At 37.0% G+C, this 24,180-nt stretch overlaps 1 protein-coding gene across 5 annotated transcripts in view; it reads right to left on the bottom strand.

The window, feature by feature from the left end:
• Nmdar1 (glutamate ionotropic receptor NMDA type subunit 1) overlaps positions 1-24,180 on the bottom strand; it is a 69,005-nt gene that overhangs the window by 24,879 nt on the left and 19,946 nt on the right. For all 5 annotated transcript variants that reach the window (XM_089857496.1, XM_089857497.1, XM_089857494.1 and 2 more), the window contains exons 3-4: positions 19,559-19,687; positions 818-994 (exon numbers count right to left, since the gene is read on the bottom strand). In XM_089857496.1, the coding sequence (XP_089713622.1) occupies positions 818-994; positions 19,559-19,687 (306 nt within the window). The remainder of the gene's footprint in view (positions 1-817; positions 995-19,558; positions 19,688-24,180) is intronic.

Genomic DNA, 24,180 nt, shown 5'->3' with positions numbered 1-24,180 from the left:
CATAGCTATCGCTATAGATATATTGGGGATATATAAAGAAAGTTTGACCGATTCTAATTATGTCTAAAACTGCAGTTACAATTTTTTTTTTAACCTAAAACTGTGTTATGAGCGGAACTCCAGTAGTAGACCAGAAATAAAAGGATTAAGATGTATCAAATGCAAATAGAGTTAACAGAAAGTAAGGCATTGATTCTCAGTATGATGTTTACTACACGTGCCTTCATCTAATTTATACCTCAGACGAAGATAGAGAACTTTGCTCTTGGAGTTTATCATAGATTTCGTATTGCAAACCTAAAATGGTAATTCGGTTCGCCGGCTTACTAGAGACAGTATTCATGCGCGAGTCTGAATCTAGTATAGATTATTCCATTAAATTCACAAGAGAAGCCAGCTCCTTCTTGGGTTATTTCTATCTCGCCAAGAAGCACTCACAGCCCGCTAGAGGCAGTGCGAGTAGTCCCGCGTGTTGTGACCTCTGGCGCCATCTGGTGTTGCCTCTTGGAAGGCGAAAGGGCAATAATTATCCTAAGATGGCGGCCTACCACCTGTGCGATTGTTCTCAGAAAGTAATTAAGCAAGGTTTATACCACGGGCGACAGTAAATATTTTGATCTTAGGCTTAGTTGCAGCCCGAATGAATCTAGGGTCTTCTTTACTGCCACAAGCACTTTCTATTATTTTCTATTTGTGTTTGATAGTAAGGGACTAGAAGAAGGAATTGAAAAGAAGGAAAAAGGATGCAAGTTAGGAAAGCGGTTGGAGAAGCAATTTCGAGAATTCGTTGGAGCGAGCATTTCGCTTATATACGTACTTTTATATTGTTGTTGTCGGCGAGGTTTTGAAATCGGCCAAGAGTGGAGCGACCGTCGTTATCCGAGCTGTGAATGAATACGACGCATTTGTATTCCAGGAATTTGAGCATCTCGATCCAAACGTCGGCCTGGTGCGAGTAAGGCGGGACTGTGCGCAAAAATGAGGCGTGTAGATTCTGTTTGGTTAAAGATTAAAACAAAAACTAATTATAATTTGGAAACTATGGGTGATATTCATTAGGAAAACCCTCAAAATTATGGAAGCATCGTGTTGGGCATAAAATTACCTTTAAATTGAGTACAAACACGATATGGTTCGTAGTACTCAGTTTCAAATTAGAAACTGATATAAAGATATATCGTCTGCTACTTGAAGTCTATGATCATTGGCTAACTTTTTTGTAGGTAACTAGCGCCGTCTATGCTTAGGATGTTTAACAGTATCATGTTCGAAATTAGCTAGGAGTAGCTAAGAGATTCACCTAATATTAGCTACGTTTTTTTTTGCGCAAAGTTAAACCTTGCTATGAAGGTAACTAGCGCCTTCTGGTAACGAAGAGTAACTAAGACATCCTCTCCCTTTAAACGCAAATTAAACCTTAAAATATTTCTGGATATTCTCGTATACACTGTAATTCACAGTCCTAAACCATCCAATAACTACCGAAGTTTGACCTTACCCATAACCCATCCACCAATCACAAAACTTCCAATCTCCCGCCCTTTTCGAAACTATATCCATAAGGTTTTAAGTAAACATGTAAAAAGTAAACTCGTTTAACGATCTAATGAACTTTCCTTCATTGAAAAACTTCAAATACGTTTACATCACATCCTAAGCGCACACGATATATATTAACCAAAAAATTCATCAAGGTGTCCATAACCTATAACCTCTTATTCCCCCTCCCCATGGAAAGGATAAGAATAGTGTATAACCTACCCCTCAGAAAATATGGTTAGGTATATATCCAGCGAAAAAGAAACGTCAGGCAATTTTTCACAGCAGGCCCAGCTTGTCAGGAACCGTTTGCGTTACACCGACCATAATCAAAAGCAGAGCTGTGCTAATTAATTAGTTAGCTAATTGAATTTCTAATTAATTAGCAACATTTACTAATTGAAAATGGTAATTGAATTTTAATTACCTTGTGCCAATTGAGAAGTAATTCTAATTAATTAGTATGAATCGGAAAGGTAATTATCTAATTAAAATTTAATTAGATTTAGGATTAACTAATTAGCCAATTGGATTTTCAATTAATCTTTTACGCCAATTTGTTGTAAAAAATCGAGGAATTAACTCTTGATTCATCTATTTGAATATGAAAAAGCCTTATTATATCGATGAGGAAACCTTAGTGCTACTCTAAATTTTTCAGCTCCTCAAATATGAGAGAATACTAGTACTAGTAGAAAATTTCGTAGTTCGCAACTGCCCCATTTCGAAATTTCGACTGTTTTACCTACTCGAATTTATAGCAGTGCGCATGTATTTACTACTCAGGAGTCCATTATAGGTACTGTGGCAAGAAAATGAAGAAATGAGAAAAATTTTAAAATGACGGAAGGCTTGAGGCTTGTCTCATTTTTCGAGAATAATTCATGGCTTCCGTACCCGTTTTTCAATGGCATTAAAACATCACCAAAGTACTAAACCCATGAGCACTTCTAAACTTTTATGTTTACTTATGGTTTCTTTTTTACCTTAAATAGAAAATAGTAATTCTAATTAATTAGTTTGATAAATAAATGTCTAATTTCTAATTGAATTGAATTAGTTTCTATGTCTAATTGCTAATTTGCTAATTAATTAGTTCATAAATATTTCTCTAATTGCTAATTTACTAATTAATTAGTTCATAAATATTTCCCTAATTGCTAATTCTAATTCAATTAGTTGTCAGCTAATTAGCACAGCTCTGATCAAAAGTTTCCCTGGGCAGTCGCCTCCTCCCCATCTCTAGCTTGCCTTAGGCTAAAACCTGGCAGCTAGTAACCTGACGTTGATGTACTATCGGAACCCAACAGGCATGGTCTTTGCCTGGCGAAAGCCCTGCGAAAGCTAATAACACGTAGGATTGCCTTGCCAAGGCCCGGCGAGGTAAATCTGTTCTCTAGACAAACATGACGCTTCGGGCTTTTGCTAGGGTTAACGCCTACAGCTCGGGTAGTTTCTTATATAACAAGAACTTCCACTTTCTATATTAGCTAGACATTGAAGATTGTTACTCCCTTCCCTAGTGAAAATTCCCGGGAAAGGGTGCATGAGTTTTGAGTGAGAGCAGAAGAGGATAATAGAAGAAGCGTGACACTCTGTATCCTCTTAATACTTCAGTTATGTAAGCACATGATTCTTCCACGGCGAGGGAATTACCCTTTTTAGTTAATTTGCTATCCTGCTGCTCATCAAACTTCAGATGGGTGTAATTACATCGCACCGTGCTAGGGTGAATTCTATAACTGTTTGGTATTTACTAAATCCCCATTCGGAAATCAAGCAGGCACAAACTTTGATTGTCTTGACGTGGGACAAAAATTAATGCACAAGCGCATGCATGCGCCTTGGCAAATAGTTAAGCAGCGCTAATAGATATAGTAATGATGAGGGAACTATTTAAAATGGCGTATGTGCATGATTCGGTTTAGTAATTAAGCTTGCTATAGTAAATGTTAAGGGATGTTGTTGGGGAAGAATCATGTTACAATTACTATTTACCCCACTTTGTGCACAAGTACACTTCTCTCGAAGAGTAGAAGTATTATATACTTCGGGTGGAAGGTACTTGTGACATTTCAGCCTGGTAGCAGGCGTTTCCCTGAACACTTAAGTGTTGCGGGTGAAACATTTCTGCAGGGGCACGTAGTAAATACATGGGCTGTTTAGAGCCTAAATGTTGGCTTTCCTTTGACTTTTTTTTTGAAGTTACTCGTGATGTTTCAGCCTGGTTGCGGGCGTTTACCTGAACACTTATGTGCTGCGGGTTAAACATTTCTACAGGGGCACGTAGTAAATACATGGGCTGTTTAGAGCCTAAATGTTGGCTTTCCTTAGGTACTTCCAGTATTTTATTTTGTTTAATATTTCTACAATTTTAGAAATATTTTCATTTCTAAATTTTAAATTACCATTCTATTTGTAGAAATAATTTCATATTTATTAACTAGTACAATTTTAAGTTCCCAAAACTTTTAAAAGTACAATTTTGAATTTCGAAAACTTTTGAAAGAATAATTTCAAATTTCGAAAAACGTTTAAAAGAACAATTTTAAATCTTCCCTAACTTTTAAAATATCAATTTCAAATTCTCCTAGCTTTTAAAACATCAATTTTAAATATCCCCAACTTTCCTAGACGTTCCAAAAATTCAGACTTAACAACCCTGATATAGTTTATTACTTCTAAATCAACCACGTCTCTATAAAATTTCTCTGACGTCATATACGTTTGACGTCATCTAAAACCCGCCAAAAACGAGGTGAAAGAAAAATAAATCGTGTATTGTGTTCCCGTCTTAAAAATAAGAAGTTCAGGGTCTAAGACTCATAAAGCCTTAAGACTTTTTTCTTTGGCCTAAATTAAAACCTTCATTAAAGATTCCTCTGGTTACCAAAGAAGGATAAAAAAATCCATTTGAAAATCAATTACCACAAAAGAGGGGAGAAAACATTACCGCCCCTCCCCGACCAAGACTGACGAACCCCCAAAAAATTCTCATCCCACACTGTCAATCCATATGCAAATCTTCATTTATAAAAGCGTCCTTTTTTAAGAGCCTAACTAAACATACTTATCGGATTGAATCTAAATGCCTGTTCAGACGATCCAAGTTTTTGACTCAGCTTAATTGATGGGTCAACTCGAGTTGAATCAACTATGGTGTGAATAGAAGCTGGATGAGTTGAGTCACCAAAAACGTTGGCTGGAAAAAATTGGATCAAATATTTCCTTTTAATTCATGTTTTCAGTCAATCAAGCTGAATAAAAGGGGGCGGGCTATTTCATAATTGCCAAAGTAGGTGGCGCTTAAAAAGTTCCATTCGGTGGTAAAAGTTTAGTTGTGTGAAAAGGAAGGATTTACTCAACGTTTCGCTTCAAAAGTTGGGCAAGTTGATACATATTTTTGACTTATCTAGATGAGTCGATCATTTAGTGGTATCGTCTGAAGAGGGCTTAAGAAAGATGTTTCTTCAGACTGATTCTCATTATCGAGTCCAGGCCAAAGTTTTTCCTTTATATTCCATCTGCTGCTATTGTCGGAGATAACGTCATCCAATGACGTAGATAATCAGATCTAGCCAATCATATTTGCTCCAAACCTCGACTGGTATAGTGTGTTGCCCCGTGAAAGAATGATGCGGTTGGTTGGGTTGGTTTACGTTCATACTACAAACTTCATTTAATTACTCACAAATTAGTAATTACCTATTAGTTGGAAACATTTTATTTTATTTTAATAAGTTTAAGTTTTATAATAATGTCTAGTTAATAATGTAATTAACACAAATTTACCAGGTATAAACCTTAATTACAAGGTAATTAATGGGGTAATTTAGCTATTTTAAAATATAATTTGAAATTTCCCTCACCAAGATGAAACAAACTGTTGTAAATCTACTTTTAAGCTACATTTTTTGTTGTACCATAAAATATAAGCGCTACGCAGGGAAATAATTGACAAAAATCTCAGAGAAAACTCTGGGAAATTTGGAATTTTTAGTAAAATTCAGGGACATTTGTGAGGTTTGTAAGTTTGCTCTGAAGGGGTTGCTTCAACTGTAAATAAACCACTCCCGTTTTTATTACTCCATTTATAGGAAAAACCTGGAAACCTCAGGAAAATATATGGGGAAAAACCTTGAAGCCTCATGGAAATATATGGGAAAAAACCTGGAAAACTCAGGGAAATAGAAAACCTGGAAAACTCTAAAGAAACGTATGGGAAAAACCTGGAAAACTCGGGGAAATATATGGGAAACGTTGTATGAACCCTGCAGGATACGGTAAACCCATACTTGCCTGAAATATAACAGGCTTATATTTTAACTAATAACTTGTCAGTACACTATATCATCTGTCTTTAACTCCAATGCGAACAAGGCTTAAGTCGGGGGTGGTGCAGATAGGACGACGATGGAGTCTTGATTAAAAACGCGTCTATTCTACTCTGGCATCGGATCCTACTAGCTAGGTTACCATTTTACGCGCGGGCTTTGTTTCGCTCCGAAGGATTTTGTCGCTATAAATAGCAACGCAATTCTGAATCCTGACTCCTGACGCAAACCGAAATAATGGAGAACCTTATCCTGTCAAATACGAACTGTATTACACAGAGCAGGAGACAACACACTGTCCCCCACCGTCACTTAAAACCCGAATCAGTCGAGGAAAACGCTGGAAGACTACTACGACCAAAAGCAAATAGAGAGAACTGAAAGTGAGGCCAAGACCAATACGTTGCCTTTTGAGCAGACGAAATGGTATTTTCTGATACCTTGATTGTACGAGAAAAGTTTGATTCTAGAGTAGAATGGGTAGAAGCTATTTTAAAATCCCAAAATGCCATCCGTGCATAGTTATACATCGGTAAGTGCTGTCTCCTATCGGTGGAAATATTTTATTTTTTAATTTTCGAAGTCATGTGTAAATAGAACTTAAAGGGACTGTAAAGTGGGCAGATTCTAGAGTAATAACATTGTTTTGGGCAATCTGTAGCGGTTTAAAAATCACAGAATGCTTTTCGTGCAAGTTTGGGCATTGGTTAGTGCAGCCATCTATTGGTGGAAATAATATATTGTGATGTTGTCAAGGGACTGTAAAGAAGGCAAAACTAATTTGAATTACGTCATAGGCACCAACCACTTGATGATAAGATACAAAAACTCTATATGGAGTGGGACATTACTCTTGTTTTTAAGCGAGATTTCACCGCCAATTGCCCGAAGTGGCTGGTAGTTTTCGAAATATAGCAGACAATAGAGAGAAGCGAACCTCGATCGCATAAGACACGATACGATATCTTTACTTTCTATTATATTCTATTTGCCATTGGTACTTGGTACGACGGTGTAACCCAACCAACCGCATTCATTCGCAACTCCTCAAAGGAGAACTTGTTGTAAGGAAGGACTATAAGAAAAGTTTTCATAATCGCAATTTTCTGCCTTTGTGGCGACGTGGATTGTAATGAATACCTGCAGATTTGACTGGAAACACGAATAGCGGGAAAAGAGAGAAAGGTTAAACTACATGGTGACCTTCCAAGCTTAATATAAGTCAACTGCGCACGCGTAGTACATTACTCTCATATTTTGTTAGGTTATTTACGTAATTTCATCATACTCTTTACTCTTTCGGTAAATTTAGATAAGGTTATCTTAAAAAATTGATGTAAATTACCTAGGAATCGTAATTACCAGAAAAAATCTTCAATAATTATATGAGCTTTGTCAAGGGAAAATGATTAAAATAAGCCATTTTTCTGTCTGTCTGTCTGAAAGTAACTCTCGCACATCAATCGATTGCCTTGCAAAAAAATTAATGACTTAAAAATTTAGTCTGTCACCCATCCTTTACTATAGCCTAATTACCGTTTAAGTTACTAGATAAGTTACAATTACCTTCATAAATTACCATCCGATTTAGAGCCCTAGTCCCACGTGAAATAGAAATTAATGCAAACGAAAAGCGTTTCAAATAAGAGGATAAGGTAAAAATTTGGAGATAGAAGACATTTTAAGATTTTTCCATAGACCATTGCATTAATTGCTTGCAGAGACACCAACGTTCACTACACGCATAACGTGAGACTAGCCGACTATCACTGCCATCTAGCGGTGGGTACTTCTTGGCACGAGGGAAATAACACAAGAAGGTGACCTCCCCCATGGATTAACTAACGTCTCCCTGGCCCTGTGGTGTTTGCTTCTCTTCAGGAATTATTGGAATGGTCTAGACAGTAGTGGCTGGAACAGCTCTGTGTCCTCTTTCTCGTCTCTGCTGTCCCTAAATGAGAATTTTATTCTTCATTCCCAGTTTTATCTCACAGACTTTAATTTGTTTTAAAGCCCGACCCACCGGGATACGAGAACTGTCGCTTAAATTTATCGATTTTCTTCATTCCTTATTTCTTTCCCCCTTACGTTTTTGAGGTTCACCCAAAGGATCTTGTGAATATACTAAAACGTGTACATTTGAACACCGTTGACCAATTTTATCTAGACTTGAACAAGGTAGACAAACCCTGCATTAATTGACAGTGTGATTCAATTGACTGACTGAAACAGTTAGGAGTTTCTTGCCTATGTAGACACCATTTACTAAAAATGTTCCATCATAAGATTATTAGTGATATGTTCCATAAGCATGACCTTCCAATACTTCGTAATGCTATCTCTAGAGACTTACTGGGAGATAGTTCGAGGGAGAACGACGGAAGCGAGAATTGAAGTCCTACACTACGTGGTTAATTTTGCAGCTAGGACTTCCATCTAGGTTCTATTTAGTCTGCATTACTAAGCCTTTGACAGCAGCGCCTCACCAGGCCTGCCTCGCTTTACCTTCTCGAATCTATGACATACCTCACTCACTCACTTCAAAATTGCAAGCTCCAGTTTGTAACCAGAGATTAACAAACTTATGCTGAACATATCTTATGAACTTATGGCTCCTATAGTTCCATTTAAGAGAAGCAAACACCACAGGGGGCGTGGAGGTCACCTTCTTGGTTGGGTTATTTCCCTAGCGTTAAGAAGCACCCACCGCTAGAGGGCAGCGCGAGTCGGCTAGCCTCCGGTTACGCGAGTGATTACTCGGGCTCCCTACCAGATGGCGCAAGTTGCCTCTTGGTTGGCGCCAAGGAAATAACCCAAAGATGGTGACCTTCCCCCCGCTGTGGTGTTGGTTTCTATTTTAAGTTATTAATGGAATAGTCTATTAGTAATTTAAAAGTTGATCCAGAAATCTCGCGACACAGTTTTCAAATCTCACGAGGATGTGTCGCTAGAAATTAAACAACGCGCAACCAACGTTTGGTCCAAGAAACACTTTTCTAGCACCTATTGTTTCAATCCTTGTCTGTGACCTCGTTCTGCTACAAGATTTTTTGGGACAAGGAGAGTTTCGATCCGGAGGTTTAAGAGAAAATATATATATACGTATAAAAAAAAGATACCGTGGCTGAAAATGACCACCGGTCAAGCGTGGAAAGAAATAGGATGCTTGCATGAGCCAAGGCTTAAGAAAAGTTTTTCTTCTTGGCCTTTTTTCTTTCTTCTTTTTCATCCCCTCTGAGGACACCCTGAAAATTGAACTTTTTTTCTTTTGGCGTATAAAAGACTATACAAACCTAACCAGAGGAAAGAAACTTCCGCTTGAAAGCTTAGTAAGATTGGAACTACTTTTTTATTCTATGGAGTTTTAACATTGTGTATCATTCCGACGTACTGTCGTCTGAAGTTAGTTTTACGTTGTCTAGCTTAATTCTTCATTTTCGTTTTTGAGCCACGAAAGATAAAGGATACACAGTTTGTTCAAAGTGACGACGCCGCTAGATGGCGCCATTTTAAAAATAAAAAAGGCAATTTTACACTTTGGCAAGTGTAAGTTACTATAACTTCGAAAATAGTTAAGAGTTGAGGTATGTTTACTGCGTTTGCGTAGAGCGGAGTATAAAGTGGAGGAGTTATTTTACACTGCGCGCCCCTGGTGGTGGAAAATACTTTGTAATATTATAAAGTTATACTTAAGAATGAACATCACGGATCAAACATGGAAAAAACAGGTGGAGCTAAATACCATGTATTTGCAACTACCTATTTCTTTAATGATATTTTCAGCCAATCAGGATCTGTTAAAGCATAATAAACGCCCACAATTTATTCCATAATTTTGAGCAAGATCCATGATGAAGCGCTCAATGGGTGGAGCCAAATAAACTTTGTATTTGCCCCTCCTCCTTTTATAATTAATGAGTAAGCCAACCAGGGTCTTTTAGCTAATCACGTGACATATCTGCCCAACGTAATACCCGCCCACAATAAATAGGAAGATGTCGTAGGTTATAAGATTCTCGTAAAGCGACGCCTAGTGGGGCACTTCATATCAAAGGCTTAGTTCAGACTAAATAGGACCTAGATGGAAGTCCTGCAAAATTAACCACTGAGTGTAGGACTTCAATTGACTCGCTTCCGTCGTTCTCCTTCTCGAACTAGTTATCTCGAGTTGTCTGTAAGTCTCTCAGTAGCATTACGAACCGTATAGGACGTGTCATACTTATCTTAAAGCATATCTTATAAACTTATGCGATATTATGTTCATTATTTTATATTATGCCAATCGCAACTTCACTTTTCGATCTTAAATAAGGGACAATTTATTTTAATTAGTAAATCGCCTGATTGGAAATAATTAAGTATAATAAAAACAAATTTACGCAGGTGGCGCTAAGGGGATGAAAATTGGGTCCACCAGCATGCAGTTAAACGCGGTTGAAAGAATAATGTAGCACTTCCCGCAATTGGGTCTGTAATTGGATGGTAATCAATACTTTCTTTAGTTTAGTCGGCAACTTGGTTTTCTTTTCCTTTTTCCTCCTTGTCCAGTTGACTCCATTATTTTGCTCAATTCCCCGTGGATATTACCTTTTACGAAAGAATTCCTAGTAAGGTCGGTTTTATTTCGGTTTCGTTTGCATGGTTTTCGGACTGTATCATCATAAGTTTATAAGATATGTTCCATAAGTATACATGCACTACCTATACGATTCGTAATGCTACTGAGAGTAGTTACAGCTCGAGATAACTAGTTCGAGAAGGAGAACGACGGAAGCGAGTCCTACACTCGGTGCATGGTTAATATTGCAGCTAGGACTTCCATCTAGGCCCTATTTAGTCTGTACTAAGCCTTTGACTACTGGAGACTTGCAGCTCGTGCTAGTTCGAGAACGACAGGCGAGAATTGATTGACTACAGGCTGTTTTGCAGTCCATCTTCCTATTTATTCTGTTACTAAGCCTCAACAGGCGTCGCTTTACCTCGAATCTATGACCTACCTCACTCACTTCAAAATTACAAGCTCCAGTTTGTAACCAGTAAACTTATGGTACGAACATATCTTATGAACTTATGATACCATTTACACTATTTGGTACTGGCATCTTGTTCGACAAGTAGCCTGGTCTCCTGGTGAAAATGGTATCAATCCTCCAAGTCTAAAAACTATAGGCCTAAATCGGGCAAAATTTGATAATATTAACTGTTAACGCCGTTTTTGTCAAATTAAAATGAGTTGATCGATTCAGATAATTCTTAATTTTAATTAAAGACATTTTAAAGAGCTCTGTATGTAATTATGAAGCTCGATTTCGAAAATTACATAACCTGTGATCTGAGACATTTGAGGTCAAAGGTCAAGTTGTCTAAGGTTAAATTCACAGATTTTCTACACAAAGTTGAGATATAATTGAAAAAGAATTTAGTGAGAATTTTATTTTCTGTAACTGTATAGTTTTTAAGTTAAAATTTGTCAAAAATCATGTATCAACTTAGACAAGAAAAAACTGTCCTATATTTTTCTTTCTAAGAAAGCTGTACTTTCTTGGGCTTCCAACGCATCTAAATGCGCATAAAGAGGGGAGGGGTGACCTCGACGAAATGTAATCTAACGTAAGAGCGATTTATGACGCTCATGGCAAAAAGAGCAAGGACCCGAAATGAAGAAAAAACGAGTTGCCAACCGACAGGCCAACGACGTGACGTTATTCTTCTTTAAATTGTGTGTGTTTACCCAATTCCAGTGTACATCAGAGAATAGGGCATCCCCCCCGCTAACATTTGGCTTGTTCTAGATTTGAGATACGGTGCAATCAAGAAGCGATATCTAGTTTACTAGGGAGAACGTGTAAATTCGACACATTTATAATCTAGCTTTATCTCCAGTCCAAACGTATAGTAGGTCTGGAGTTAATCCCCGCCGCCTCTAAGTTACAACCAAAATTTCATTGGTTCTTGAAACCTCACGTCAGCGCGACGCAAATGACGAAAATTACAGTCATATTTTCCGACTGAGGAGAGGCGAAATAGCCCGGCCTCCTTTTAAGTCCCCCCTTGTATTTTGAAAGGGGGACTGCAGGACTATGTTACGCGAATACTTAGGCATCTTATAGCTTCTCCCTAGTAAACTAGATATCGCTTTTTGGTGCAATCTTGTTACCAAAAAAAACCTTGCTAAATCGACGCTTTTTCAACTAAAAGCTTACCTAAGCTTCAAGTCAAACTTAAACGCTTAAAAGGATAAACATGGCTAAGTTTTCTGTTTCTTTTTAATCAATAGACCGTATAAAATAATGAATAATATCAGGGATAGATTTAATTTTAGAAGTATAAATGGAGAACGGTTAGTATTTACTTCAGTCCGACTCATAGCCCAGTATAGAGCCCCTCCCTCCAACACGTAACGATAATTTTAAATTATCTTATTGCCTCACTTAAACTACTAGTCTTTGAGCTAGTTAAGATTTCGAGTACCAACTCGGGCACCAGATTTAAATGTTATTTTCGATAAGATGGGTGCCTTAGATATATGGGAAAAATTGGTGTGGGGTTCTATCGCCCAGCTATTCAAAATGGCGGCCATTCCAAGATGGCCGCCAGTGGGTTTCTTAAATGACACATATCTCCGCTGCTATTGGACGGATTTTCATGCGGGTTTTACCAAAAGAATGACAATGACACGTTCTATTATTAACCTTCTATGATAAATTTTAATTTTTGGCGCCATCTAGCGGGCATTTTGCCAAAATGGAATTTTATGCTTTTTTAGATGTATATATTCTTGTCCTATAAGGACAATTGCTGAAACATAATTATTAAAACGACCTTTAATCGAAAGCTGGCATTCTTATCTACGTTTTCATGTAAGTAAATCTGACTCAAATAAGAGCAGAGTTATAAGAACAATCGTCCAAGGGGGCTTAGTTATAAATTTTTTGTCGAGCCATTTTTACTGTTATACGCTATATTCTAGTAGCTTACAGTGTATGTTGAAATTTTCTTCGTGTTTTGTTAAATTCCCAGGTTCCCGGGCTAAGGGTCATAAAAACTCAAGCTATAATTCTCTGTGTGGTGTTAGACGAGGGGCTGGTCACTCGGAGTAATCAGTACCTTGGGATTCGCATAGTTTTATAAAGTCCCTGCCTTTGACAGAGTTAACCGTAATCTAAGTGTGGTCAGCCCCTCGGTGTAAGGTTTGTTTAGTTTAAAATGAGTAGGGTATGAATCAGCGAATAGCCAACAGTGTTTAAATTTGGTTTTTGTTTTTCACTTTGCAAGTGCGCGGGTGAGTTGAAGTTGATATTTTTCTTTGCACAGTGGAGTCGCCATGTCTAAATCTCGCGACAAAAGTATTACCCTTTGCATAATTTGTAACAAAAGTTCAACACTTAGTGAGCATCTAAGTAGTCCAAACGTCATTTGTGTTTCCGACGACACTGATGTTTTAGTTCTATTCCTGGCCTTCAATCGTGAAATGAACACTTATGTTTTTTTAATGAGAGGCCAAAAATCAAAAGTCAGAATTCTAGATGTTTCAAAATTAGTCAATGCAATAGGAGTTGAAACGTGCAGCGCGTTGATAGGTCTTCACGCCTTTACCGGCTGTGATACCGTTAAAGCTATGGGATGGCCACGGCAAATTAAAGGTACTAATGATTATTTCCAAAAATGAGAAATACAGAAAAACTATACATGCTCTCGGTGCAAAGCGGAACGTTGATGAAAATATCTTTGACGAGATTCAAAAACTAACGTGCCAAATATATTGCAATAACACAAAGGTGGCAGATGTCAATACACTGAGGTACCAGATATTTCGTGCCAAGAAAGGAATGCGCGGATACGCTTAGGCAGCACACTTTAAAAGCGAATTACCAGGCTGCAATTTGGAAGATAAGCCTCGAAGCATTTGCTGACATTCCGGACCTACCAGATGGTTACGGGTGGATAAAGGGCGAGGAAGGACTGGACATTCTTTGGATGACTGGCCCACCAACTCCAGATATAGTAGTATCTCTAATGGCTTGCAAATGCACGCGTGTTTGCCGTCCAAACGATTGTTTAGTATATTAAATAATTTGAAATGTACTGCAGCTTGCAAAAATGCAAATTGCACAAATATGGTCGAAGATGAAGATGTGAATCTGCGAGACCCTAAAGACACTGATTCTTCGGATAGTGAAGACGACTGCGTTTGGTTTCATGAAAGAGAAAAATAAAAATTGCTCTTACTTTCCTTGATATAAAATATTTCTGTAAATAAGCTTACTAACAGAATTAAATTCACCATAGAAAGGTTTTTATTAGGGGTGTGCGAATACCACTTTTTGTGTATCGAACCGGTTTATCGAATACTAAAAATTTTTCCTTATCAAATACCAAATCGAATACTGAATAGTTAGGCCTTGCTAAATTTTTTACTAACCGATTAATCGCAAATAGTTAAGCGAATATTTAACCCTAATACTCGCGAATACTAGGCTTAACTGTTCGCGATTAATCGGGTGGTAACCCTAATATTCGCGAAAAGTTAAAACAAAGAAAGGAGAAAAACATTTAGAAGCTCCTTAATTGCAAAATACCTCTCCTCATTGGTTGCCAAGTGTTTTATAAAATTTTCCTAGGTTGGTTGCCAAGTGTTTTATAAAATTTTCCTAGGCACTTGCTGGTAGTTTTTGATGGAGGACAAATAAAATCGAGATGATATTTTTAAAATCAGGTGGGTCTCTCTAGTGCGAAGGGCCTAAATTTGTGGTAGTCGAACTCGAACCGAATAGTCAGATCGGTGTTCGATATTCGTATCGAATAGTGAAAATGGGCTTATCGAATACCGGATCGAATTATTTGGTTCGGTATTCGATCGAATTATTTGGTTCGGTATTCGATCGAATTATTTGGTTCGGTATTCGATCGAATTATTCGATTGAATCGGTTTACCGCACACCTCTAATAAAAAATTTTATAGTACTAGTTTTTTCAAGATAGATATGGATTCTCTTCAGTTTTGGAGTAATTGAATATCCATCTTAAGAATATAGGCCTAGTAACCAATTGAATTTTTGATTTTGTACAGAACGTCTATATATCTTTATGAAAATTTCTAACTAAGCCCCATAAGAGAAATGTTTTTATAACTGTGCTCCTATTTGTGTCAGATAGCCCAATCTTACATGAACATGTAGATAAGAATGCCAGCTTTCGATTTAAAGTCGTTTTCATAATTACGTTTCAGCAATTGTCCTTATAGGACAAAAATATATAGGTCTGAAAAGCATAAAATCCAAATTTGGCAAAATACCCGCTAGATGGCGCCACAAGTTAAAATTTATCATAGAAGGTTAGTAATAGAACGTGCCATTGCCATTCTTTTGGTAAAACCCGCATGGAAATCCGTCCAATAGCAGCGGAGATATGTGTCATTTAAGAAACCCACTGGCGGCCATCTTGGAATGGCCGCCATTTTGAATAGCTGGGCGATAGAACCCCACACCAATTTTTCCCATACATCTAAGGCACCCATGTTATCGAAAATAGCATTTAAATCTGGTGCCCGAGTTGGTACTCGAATTCCTCATTTTGGCCTTCTGGCCGACGGACTATACGTTTTGATGGCGTTGCTGACGAGGACGGCGAAAAATACGTAATTCCTTTTTATCTCTGTCGCTATGACCCGCGGTGACTTGTTTATATCGATTTTGCCTATTTTTTGGAATTTCGGCCATTTTTTTTAATAAAACAAACATTTAAGTATAACTTTAAACGTTACAACTCCACTTTCTTCGGGTTTTGAGAAAAAAAAAAATAAAAACTGAAAAAGACCAAGAAAGCTTAAACTTCATTTTGGGGCCAAAAATATAAAGAATAAAAAAATCCCCCTGGTTTTAAAGCCATTATCACGTATCTTTTTGTTTAAAACCCTGTTATCTTAAGTACCTTTCGCTATCAGATTACTACTAGACGCACGTAAATGTAATTTATCCACTACATTTATTTTACAATAAATTACGAATACACTCTGGAACTAAATTTGAAGGTTACTGACCCGAAAAATTTTAAATTAACGTGAAAAAAAGATTTGATAAGTTTGGAGATATTTGCAACGTCAGGAAGGTTTTAAACTGCTTTTCGAAGAGAAGGAATTTTTGAAAAACCGATTTTGAACTCAAAATAGTTCTATCTTTATGATGATATTATAAGAATTGATTGAGCCATGTTTTAAAATGGAAAGAAGCGTTCAGTTCCATAAGTATGGGTCTGCCGTAAGGCCTTATGTCGGTATTGCAAGGAATACAGATACAGCCATAAGTTTATAAGTGATATGTTCCATAAGTATGACACTTCCTATTCTTCGTAATGCTACTGGGAAACTTACTGAGAGCTAGTTCGAAAGAGAACGACAAGCGAGAATTGAAGTCCTACACTCGGTGGTTAATTTTGCAGGACTTCCATCTAGGTCCTATTTAGTCTGTGCTAAGCCTTTGACAGCGCCTCACCAGACGTCCCTCGCTTTACCTCCTCGAATCTATGCCCTACCTCACTCACTTCAAAATTACAAGCTCCAATTTGTAACCAGTGAAAAACTTATTTTTGTCTCATTGCTAAATAACAACCAATGAGATCACAGTTAGAAAGACGCCATCAGAATTATAAGACGTAACGCGTAGTAAGTTCTTAAGCCCGGTGCCCACAAAACCCAAATTCATAGAAATTGACATGGGATATATGGCTACACAATTATTCCAATTATCTGTATGTATTCCTTATAAAATATATCACGTGTAGGGTTAATCTAGTTTAATTGTGGTGAGAACGGAGTCCGGTCCGGAGTCCCAAAAGACTGTTGAAGGACTTGACCCTAGTAGCAAAACCTCTTCAAAAGATTCCGTGTCGTTTGGGTATTAAAGGCGAAACTCGAATTTCAGTTACACAATATGTAACGGCATAAGTTTATAATGCCTCTAAGTAGAGAAATGGCTGCTACACCTATGGCAATACTGTTTGTCTGGCTCCCTTTAATGAAACCTATACTCTCTCCGTATCATTTATCACCTCAACTTCAATACAAAATTGTACTGCCTAGCCTAGCGTTTCTTTTATCCCTTTTAGAATGTTTCAGGACTGAAACCGCCTCTATCTCACGAGAGAGAGAGGGATTTGGGGTTGCTTAAGTAAAATTCGTTCCCCCCAATGCCTGCCTATACGAAACGTAAAAATCTCCTTTATTCCATTGGATGATTTTTTATCATGTGACCCATTTAGTAATCGTCTCGACCGCTTGGTGGCTGCACCGCGACAGAAATTTCAAAATTTTCTCTCTTCGGATCTTAGCGCTATACGAGTTCTGACGTCACAGTAGCCTGCGGAAGATGCTCAGTTGTAACACGTATTTGTGTACTTAGAGGCATGATAAACTTATGGTAACGGTATAAAATTTACATAACGTGGTCCTACAATTCGTGGAATTTGATAGTAGCATAGGTGTAGTAAATGACTGTATGTAAATCAGACTTTCGAAGAACTGAATTGTGCCGTGTTGTGGCGTCCAAACCACCATTTTCCACCGTTTAAAATAGGCGATTCCAGGGATACACGTAGCTAATTGGAATCATTGTGAATACCCATATCTACCATGTTAATTTCTATGAATTCGTGTTTTGTGGGCCGGGCTTAAGTACTTCGTCATCTCATAGACTTCTAATAGGAAATGAAGGTGAATCTTACAGCGAGAGAGAGTGTCTGGGCCCGAGTCCCAGATTCATCCGGAAATTTAATTTTCTCGACAAGTGGACGTTGACGGTGGCTAAAGGAACGTATAAAGGTCCGTTCAGACTAAAGCAAAATCTTACGTTCTCTTCGATCGCGTCGGTACGTTCATTTCCCTGTTCAGACGTGAGAGCAGACGACTCAAAATGAGTCACGTGTATGCATATGGTGATATTTTCAACCAAGACTTTTGAATACTTAAATATCTGCTCATTCAAAATTACAAATGCCCGACCAGGTATCCTAAAACTTTTCATATTTCGTCTGCTTAAGCGTAGCTCACTCGATCACGCGTCAGTAAGACATGATCGAGTGAGGTTACCGAATAAAAAATCATGGTAAATAGTATACCACGCCAAGAATCCTAAAACTTTTAATAATATCGACTGCTAAAGCGTAGCTCACTCGATCACGTGTCAGTAAGACATGATCGAGTGAGCTATGGCTAAAGAAACGCCGCTAACGAGGGGTGGCGCCATCTCGGCAGACACTGAAGGACGAAACAAAACTAGTTTTCAAACTAAACCCGTGCACGAATCTTTTAAGTAGTTGTTGACACGTGACTATTAAGCGAGAAAGGCGACTTCACCGACGTGAACGTTTGATTTTAGTCTACAGTCTGAAGGGACCTTAAGTTCTTGGAAATACCCAGCTTTTCTAACGATGTTTCGTGACGACGCTTGCCCCCTAGAGTTAGTCTGCCTTGATTAGGTTCAACAATTTATATTTCCAACCCCCCAAAAAATAAAGACTTATACGCGTGTCGCATTCGCTTAGCTCGGCCCATAAAGGGTAAGGTTTAAGAGAGAATGGGAAAATAATTGTATAACTTAACCTGATTAAATGTAAGAAGGTTTTATATTTAAACGGATTGAGCTTGTTGTTTTAGATTCTTGGTACAAGTACATTTTCTTTGTGTTCAAGGGTCAAGGTATTAATATGTTTATGTTGGTTGCCTAGGGATCGAACCTGCGGTAAATTACCAAGTGCAGCTTAAGTTACCGAATTTATCGTTGTAATTGGCCAAGCACAGCTTAAATTGCCATCGAAATTTACTCATGTTTTCTAAATACATACGGATAAAACTACATTTTCTTTATGTTATAAAAATGTATTTTCTTGGTTATCTAGAGATCTGAGATCAAACCACTGGTAATTTATTAAATTGGGCTTAAGTTGCAGACTAATATACCGTAATTACCATTGTAATTTACCCATGTTTTTTATAGACATATTGATTAAGCTTCATTTTCTATATGTTATTAATTTTGGTTGGCTTTAGATCTGAGGCGTTCAACGGTAATTTACCAAATACAGTTTAAATTACTTATTTATATACAATAATTACCATTGTAATTTACCCCTCATAATTTATATGGATAATTTTATACAACTAAATTACTTCTTTTGTTTGTTCAAGTACTTAAATATGTGAATGTATTTTTCATTCCATGTATTGTTCATAGGATCAAGGCACCGGTAATTTACCAAACAATGCGTTAATTAGAGATTACCATATTTCCCATGGTAATTTCAAAATAACATACTCTGATTTTCATCTCCACCCCTAAAAACACTGCACCAAAGTTTTAAAAATCACAGTTGCCTATCTCTATTTTATTTCGGTTCGAAGTTGATATTCTTAAACATAGATGGCGCTACAGTCTCTTTCAAATATTCCGGCATAAGCCCTTATTGTGGACCCATACTTATGCATAATATTTTAGGGTTATGCTATCTATCGTGTTTGTACTCGTTTAAAAGCTGACCTCGCACTGATTTCGCCTATCATAACCAAAATCACGAATGGCCAGAAGCGATCTTACCCAAAAAAGGTATCCGAAAACGATATGTCAGCGGAAAAATATGTCCCGGAATCGATTGTATGGATGGAATCGTATAAAAAAATAAATATCGATACTTACTTTATCGGATAAAGAGCTATCCCTCGAGCTGATTCCTATAACCGGGATGTTGTAGAATCCGCATGTGTAGGAGACAGAAGCCGGAGATAGCTCACCGTTTGATGGATGACTTATTATTACGGCGTAAACCTGAAACGATAAAAACCAGCAAAGTTTATACAAGATACATACATACAGCCTGCTAGAGAAAGCTCTACTCTTTTGCCCATGCTTTTCTATATGGTAAACTTTCGCCTTCAATGTCGAACGAGGTGTCGAACATTCGCCAGAATATATATGGCGTACTATGGGATTTATAGTAAATCTGACCAGGGATAGATTTAATTTTAGAAGTAGGAATAGAGAACAGAGTAATCTGGGCGCGCGTCAAAGTCCCGAACCCCCTTCCCTGAGAAGGGGGTTATGAAAGAAGAGGCGGATGGGTCATAGCGACAGAGCTAGTATAAAGGAATTACTTATTTTTCACCGTCCCCGACAGCAACGTCATCAAAACGTAGTTTAAGTGAGCAGCCAATAAGATAATTTAAACTTTTCGTTACGTGTTGGAGGGAGGGGCTCTATACTGGGCTATGAGTAGGGCTGAAGTAAATACTAACCGTTCTCCATTCCTACTTGTAAAATTAAATCTATTCCTGACAATATTAACTAACAAATATTAGTTTTTCGTTTTTATTCAAATACAAGGATACCGGCGGTCCTATAATTCCAATAAAATCCTATATATTTGAACCTGTCCTATATTATCCTCTAATTTCATGAAAGGTCCTATAATATCCTATATTTTTGACTTAGTTAATAAGTTTTCGTATAGTTTAGTATCAAATTTATCAAGATTTACTTAGCTCTTTTAAAATAGAGATCGCATTTGACTAGATTTTACCGAAATTGCGGAGTTTACTCAGGATTTTTTAATTATATTATATCATTTAATTAAGTTCCTCTGAATTTAATTCAAGTAAAATCCAATTTGTTATAATTATTTTTTTTCTGAGATTTTTCTACATAGATTAAGCCAAAATAGTATTATATACGAGCATGCATTTTTAGTCCTATATTTTTCTATAAAAACACATTATTTTTTTTTATCCTATAAAAATCCTATAACTCCGGAAAAATATTCCTATTTATAATATAAGGAATTTAATTTTTTTTTCTTATTATTTTTTTTTAGATTTTTCTACATAGTTTAAGCCAAAATTATCAAGCATTTTCCTATAAAACCCATAATTTTTTCTTCAATAAAATCCTATAATTCCTGAAGAAAAAATCCTACTTATCCTAGAAGGAATTTAAAAATTTTTGGCTGGGCTCCCTGAGATATCCAACCCCTCGCGCTACGGCGTTTCAACGTCCATTTATTTATGTTTCAGGATGACTAAAGACAGTCTGGCTCGGTCGTAAATTTTAAAATTTAAACTTCTTCTTTTCGTCGGCTATAAATAAATAAAATAAAAAAAAGATGGTAGAAAAATTAAACTGCCACGCAGTTTTCTAGACTAGAGATCCCGTATCGGGGTGGGCCACAATGTACTGTTTTTAGTGCGTTACTGATAAACCCGGTTCTATATTAGCTTTTGGCATAACTTCAAAAAACTAAGATTTAAAAGTTGGATACTTGGATTTTTGATATTAATGATTGTAGGCCTATAGAGAATCTTTGAAATTCTCCTTGAATTGTTCAAAATAGACACATATAATATAAAAAACCACGGATTCTTATTTTTTTTTTTTTTTGCCACATCGTATGATGAACATCAACGATGTGGGTCTTAGTTTGATCTGCCCTGTTGTTGTTGTCGGCGGTGTCGTCGTGAAAGAGTACCGCCTTTGGCAATGTATAATTTTTCGTTCGTCATTGTTTTGGCTGTGTGGGCATACTGGTTTTAGAAATCAACGCTTTACCCAGAAGGCTGAAATTTAGCAGGGACATTACTCTTAAGTAGTAGTATGCACTCGGATATATTTTTTCCAATCCGCCGCCATCTTGGAAACTGGCGGACAGAAATGTAACCTAAACCTTCTTTATGAAATAACGTACGTGAATTTTAATAGATTTATGTATTATTCAGTACACTGGTTCCCTATATACTATAGACGGGCGTTATGGTAAGCTTTTGGCGTTAGATTTTCCGCCATCTTGAAAAATGGTGGGGGGAAAAAAGTAAAAACCTTCTTTAAGGCATAAATTCCGTGCAATTCAACAGATTTCTGTAATATTTAGTACGCTGGTTATCTCTATATCCTATAGACGGGCTTTATGGTAAGCTTTAGGCGTTCGATATGCTGCCATGTTGAAAAATGGCGGCCATAAAAGTAAATAAAAACCTCTTTATGCAATAAGGTTCATTGCGTGTTTCAAACGATTTAACTAATATTCTCAATATAATCCCAGATTTTCAAAACGTATCCTACAAAATTAATTTAAAGCCACCAAAGTGAGCCGAAATTTTAAACTGATTTAACTTCTTGCAGACTGCTTGCTACCAGCTTTGGCAAACCCGTCCGTATACACCCATTTTCTTAAACGCTAAAGAGGCGGGCCCTTACTGCTTTTATACCCAACCCCTATGCAAAAATTGAGTTCAAAACATACCGTCAGAGTCAAGAAAACCGTAAATTCCTTCTGAGCAAGAAAAAGTAAGATAGATATTTACAGGAAAAAAATCGTATGTTACTACAAATCGTAATGTATAGATAAAATGTTTTGGATGTAATATAGATGAGCTCGAAACTAGATACGAGTAAACCAAACCCAGTACCGCCTTAAAATATTAATCAAATGCAACGGATCATTTCTCTAGACACAGAGGAAGAGCTAGAATGTTAGAAACTTAGATCGTTTTAAAATTATAAATTGGTGCATGCGAAGTGCAACGCAACCTTGTCTTGAGATATGGCTGCAGGGATAGGGTTTCGAAATATAAACTAAGGATTGTTCATCAAATTCTGAAATTCACAAAGAGATTTTGGCGATTTTTCGTTTTTTTTACTTTTGCGCTGTTTATCGTAAGCAAAAGTATTGCTGATATCCCTTCTGGCTGGCTGGCTGGTCTATGCAAATAAATATACACTTTTCAAATAAAGAGCTACATCAAAGTTAAGACGGAATATCCAGACACAAAGACGTTAATTAGATAGGGTCATGTTTAACGCGTTTGTTGCCTTAAGAAATCAAGTGTTCAAAACACCAGGCTCTATTTTTTAAAGGGTGTGTTCTCCTTAGTTACTAGATCCAATTTCAGGAGGATAAGCTAAGACGTTTTTGAAAGTAATTGTATACCTGCATTAAAAATGATTAATTCGGGCTTTTATTGTGTTTGCCCCCTCTAATGACGCTCTTTTTGACCGGGTCTCGACTCCTGACATTTGAAAAGGCTCAAGTTTCTAAAGAATTTTTGACGCGTATCTCTGTTTTTAATCGTTTTTTTATTTCCTCAAGGTTTTTAAGGCGGAAACAGACTACATTAGTTTCTCCATTGTTTCATTTGATAAAAGGCTTTTTAGAATATTTTTGTCTTTTGTTGATAAGTATACATTCTCTTTATCCAATTTGATTAATAATTGATAACCACTGGTGAAATCAAAGGCCCTAAATTTTCATACAATTCTTTTCAAAGGCCCAAAGATTAATTTCAATAAATATTGTAAAAAGTTTAGTTATTATTAATCCATGAAGTTTTAACAAACAAAACATTTTGAATTTTTCAATACTAAAATATCTGCTCATCCAAAATGACAAATACGGCCAGGAATTGTAAACATTTCATATATCGTCTGCTCACATGATCGAGTGAGCTATGGCAAATGAAAAGGCGGTAACAAGGTGGCGCCATCTTGATACTACCCAACGAAACTGAATTTTTTCAAAATAAACCCGTAATTTTTTACGTGGCCCTTGACACGTGTCTAAATAAGCGAGCATCGCGATTTCACCATCATGAACGTAAGATTTTACTGTCTACAGTCTGAATGGGTCTTTACTTTCTTACTTTTCTTTACTTCTATTTGCCTTTGATTATGTTTAAAATACGAATAGAAGCAAATCCGTTCATGTAGAGGATGTAATGTAGAGGTTCGGCTCTTCTCCGAGACGACCTGCAACAACAGGAGCAAAGACGATGGAACGGAGATTAGCGATTAGTGCTGAATAATGTAGATTGAAAGGGACCTAAAGTACTACTAAAGCTGCGACGTGTACAATGCTTTACCTACAAGTCATGTATAGCTCTATCTTAAGTCTTAACTCCTTCGGGGAAAAGACGTCCCATTCTCATAATAATAGAATAGACGTTAGATTAAACATGAAAAGAAAGAGAAAAAAGTATATCAGACCCAACTTCATGGAAAATAGTACGGGCGCATCGATTTATGCTAGGATTCAAGGTAATAGTTTCAGGAACGACTCGAACACGAGCTATAAGAGAACTTCCAGTGGAAATCACGTGTTTTGCCCAAGTCAAAATCGAACATGGTATATAATATCAGAAGTATATAATACTATTTCTCTCGGGAGAAGTGTACCAACCACAAAGCGGGGTAATTCGTAATTGTAACATGATTCTTACTAAAATCCCTTAACATTTATTATAGCAAGGTTAATTACTAAACCGAATCATGCATAG

This window comes from Phalangium opilio, unplaced genomic scaffold (genome assembly GCF_054372755.1).
Source record: "Phalangium opilio isolate 3A_F unplaced genomic scaffold, DU_Popi_V2 ptg000217l_1, whole genome shotgun sequence".
NCBI lineage: Eukaryota > Metazoa > Arthropoda > Arachnida > Opiliones > Phalangiidae > Phalangium > Phalangium opilio.
The sequence above is the reverse complement of the archived record's forward strand: the minus strand, read 5'-3'. Positions and strand labels throughout refer to the sequence as shown.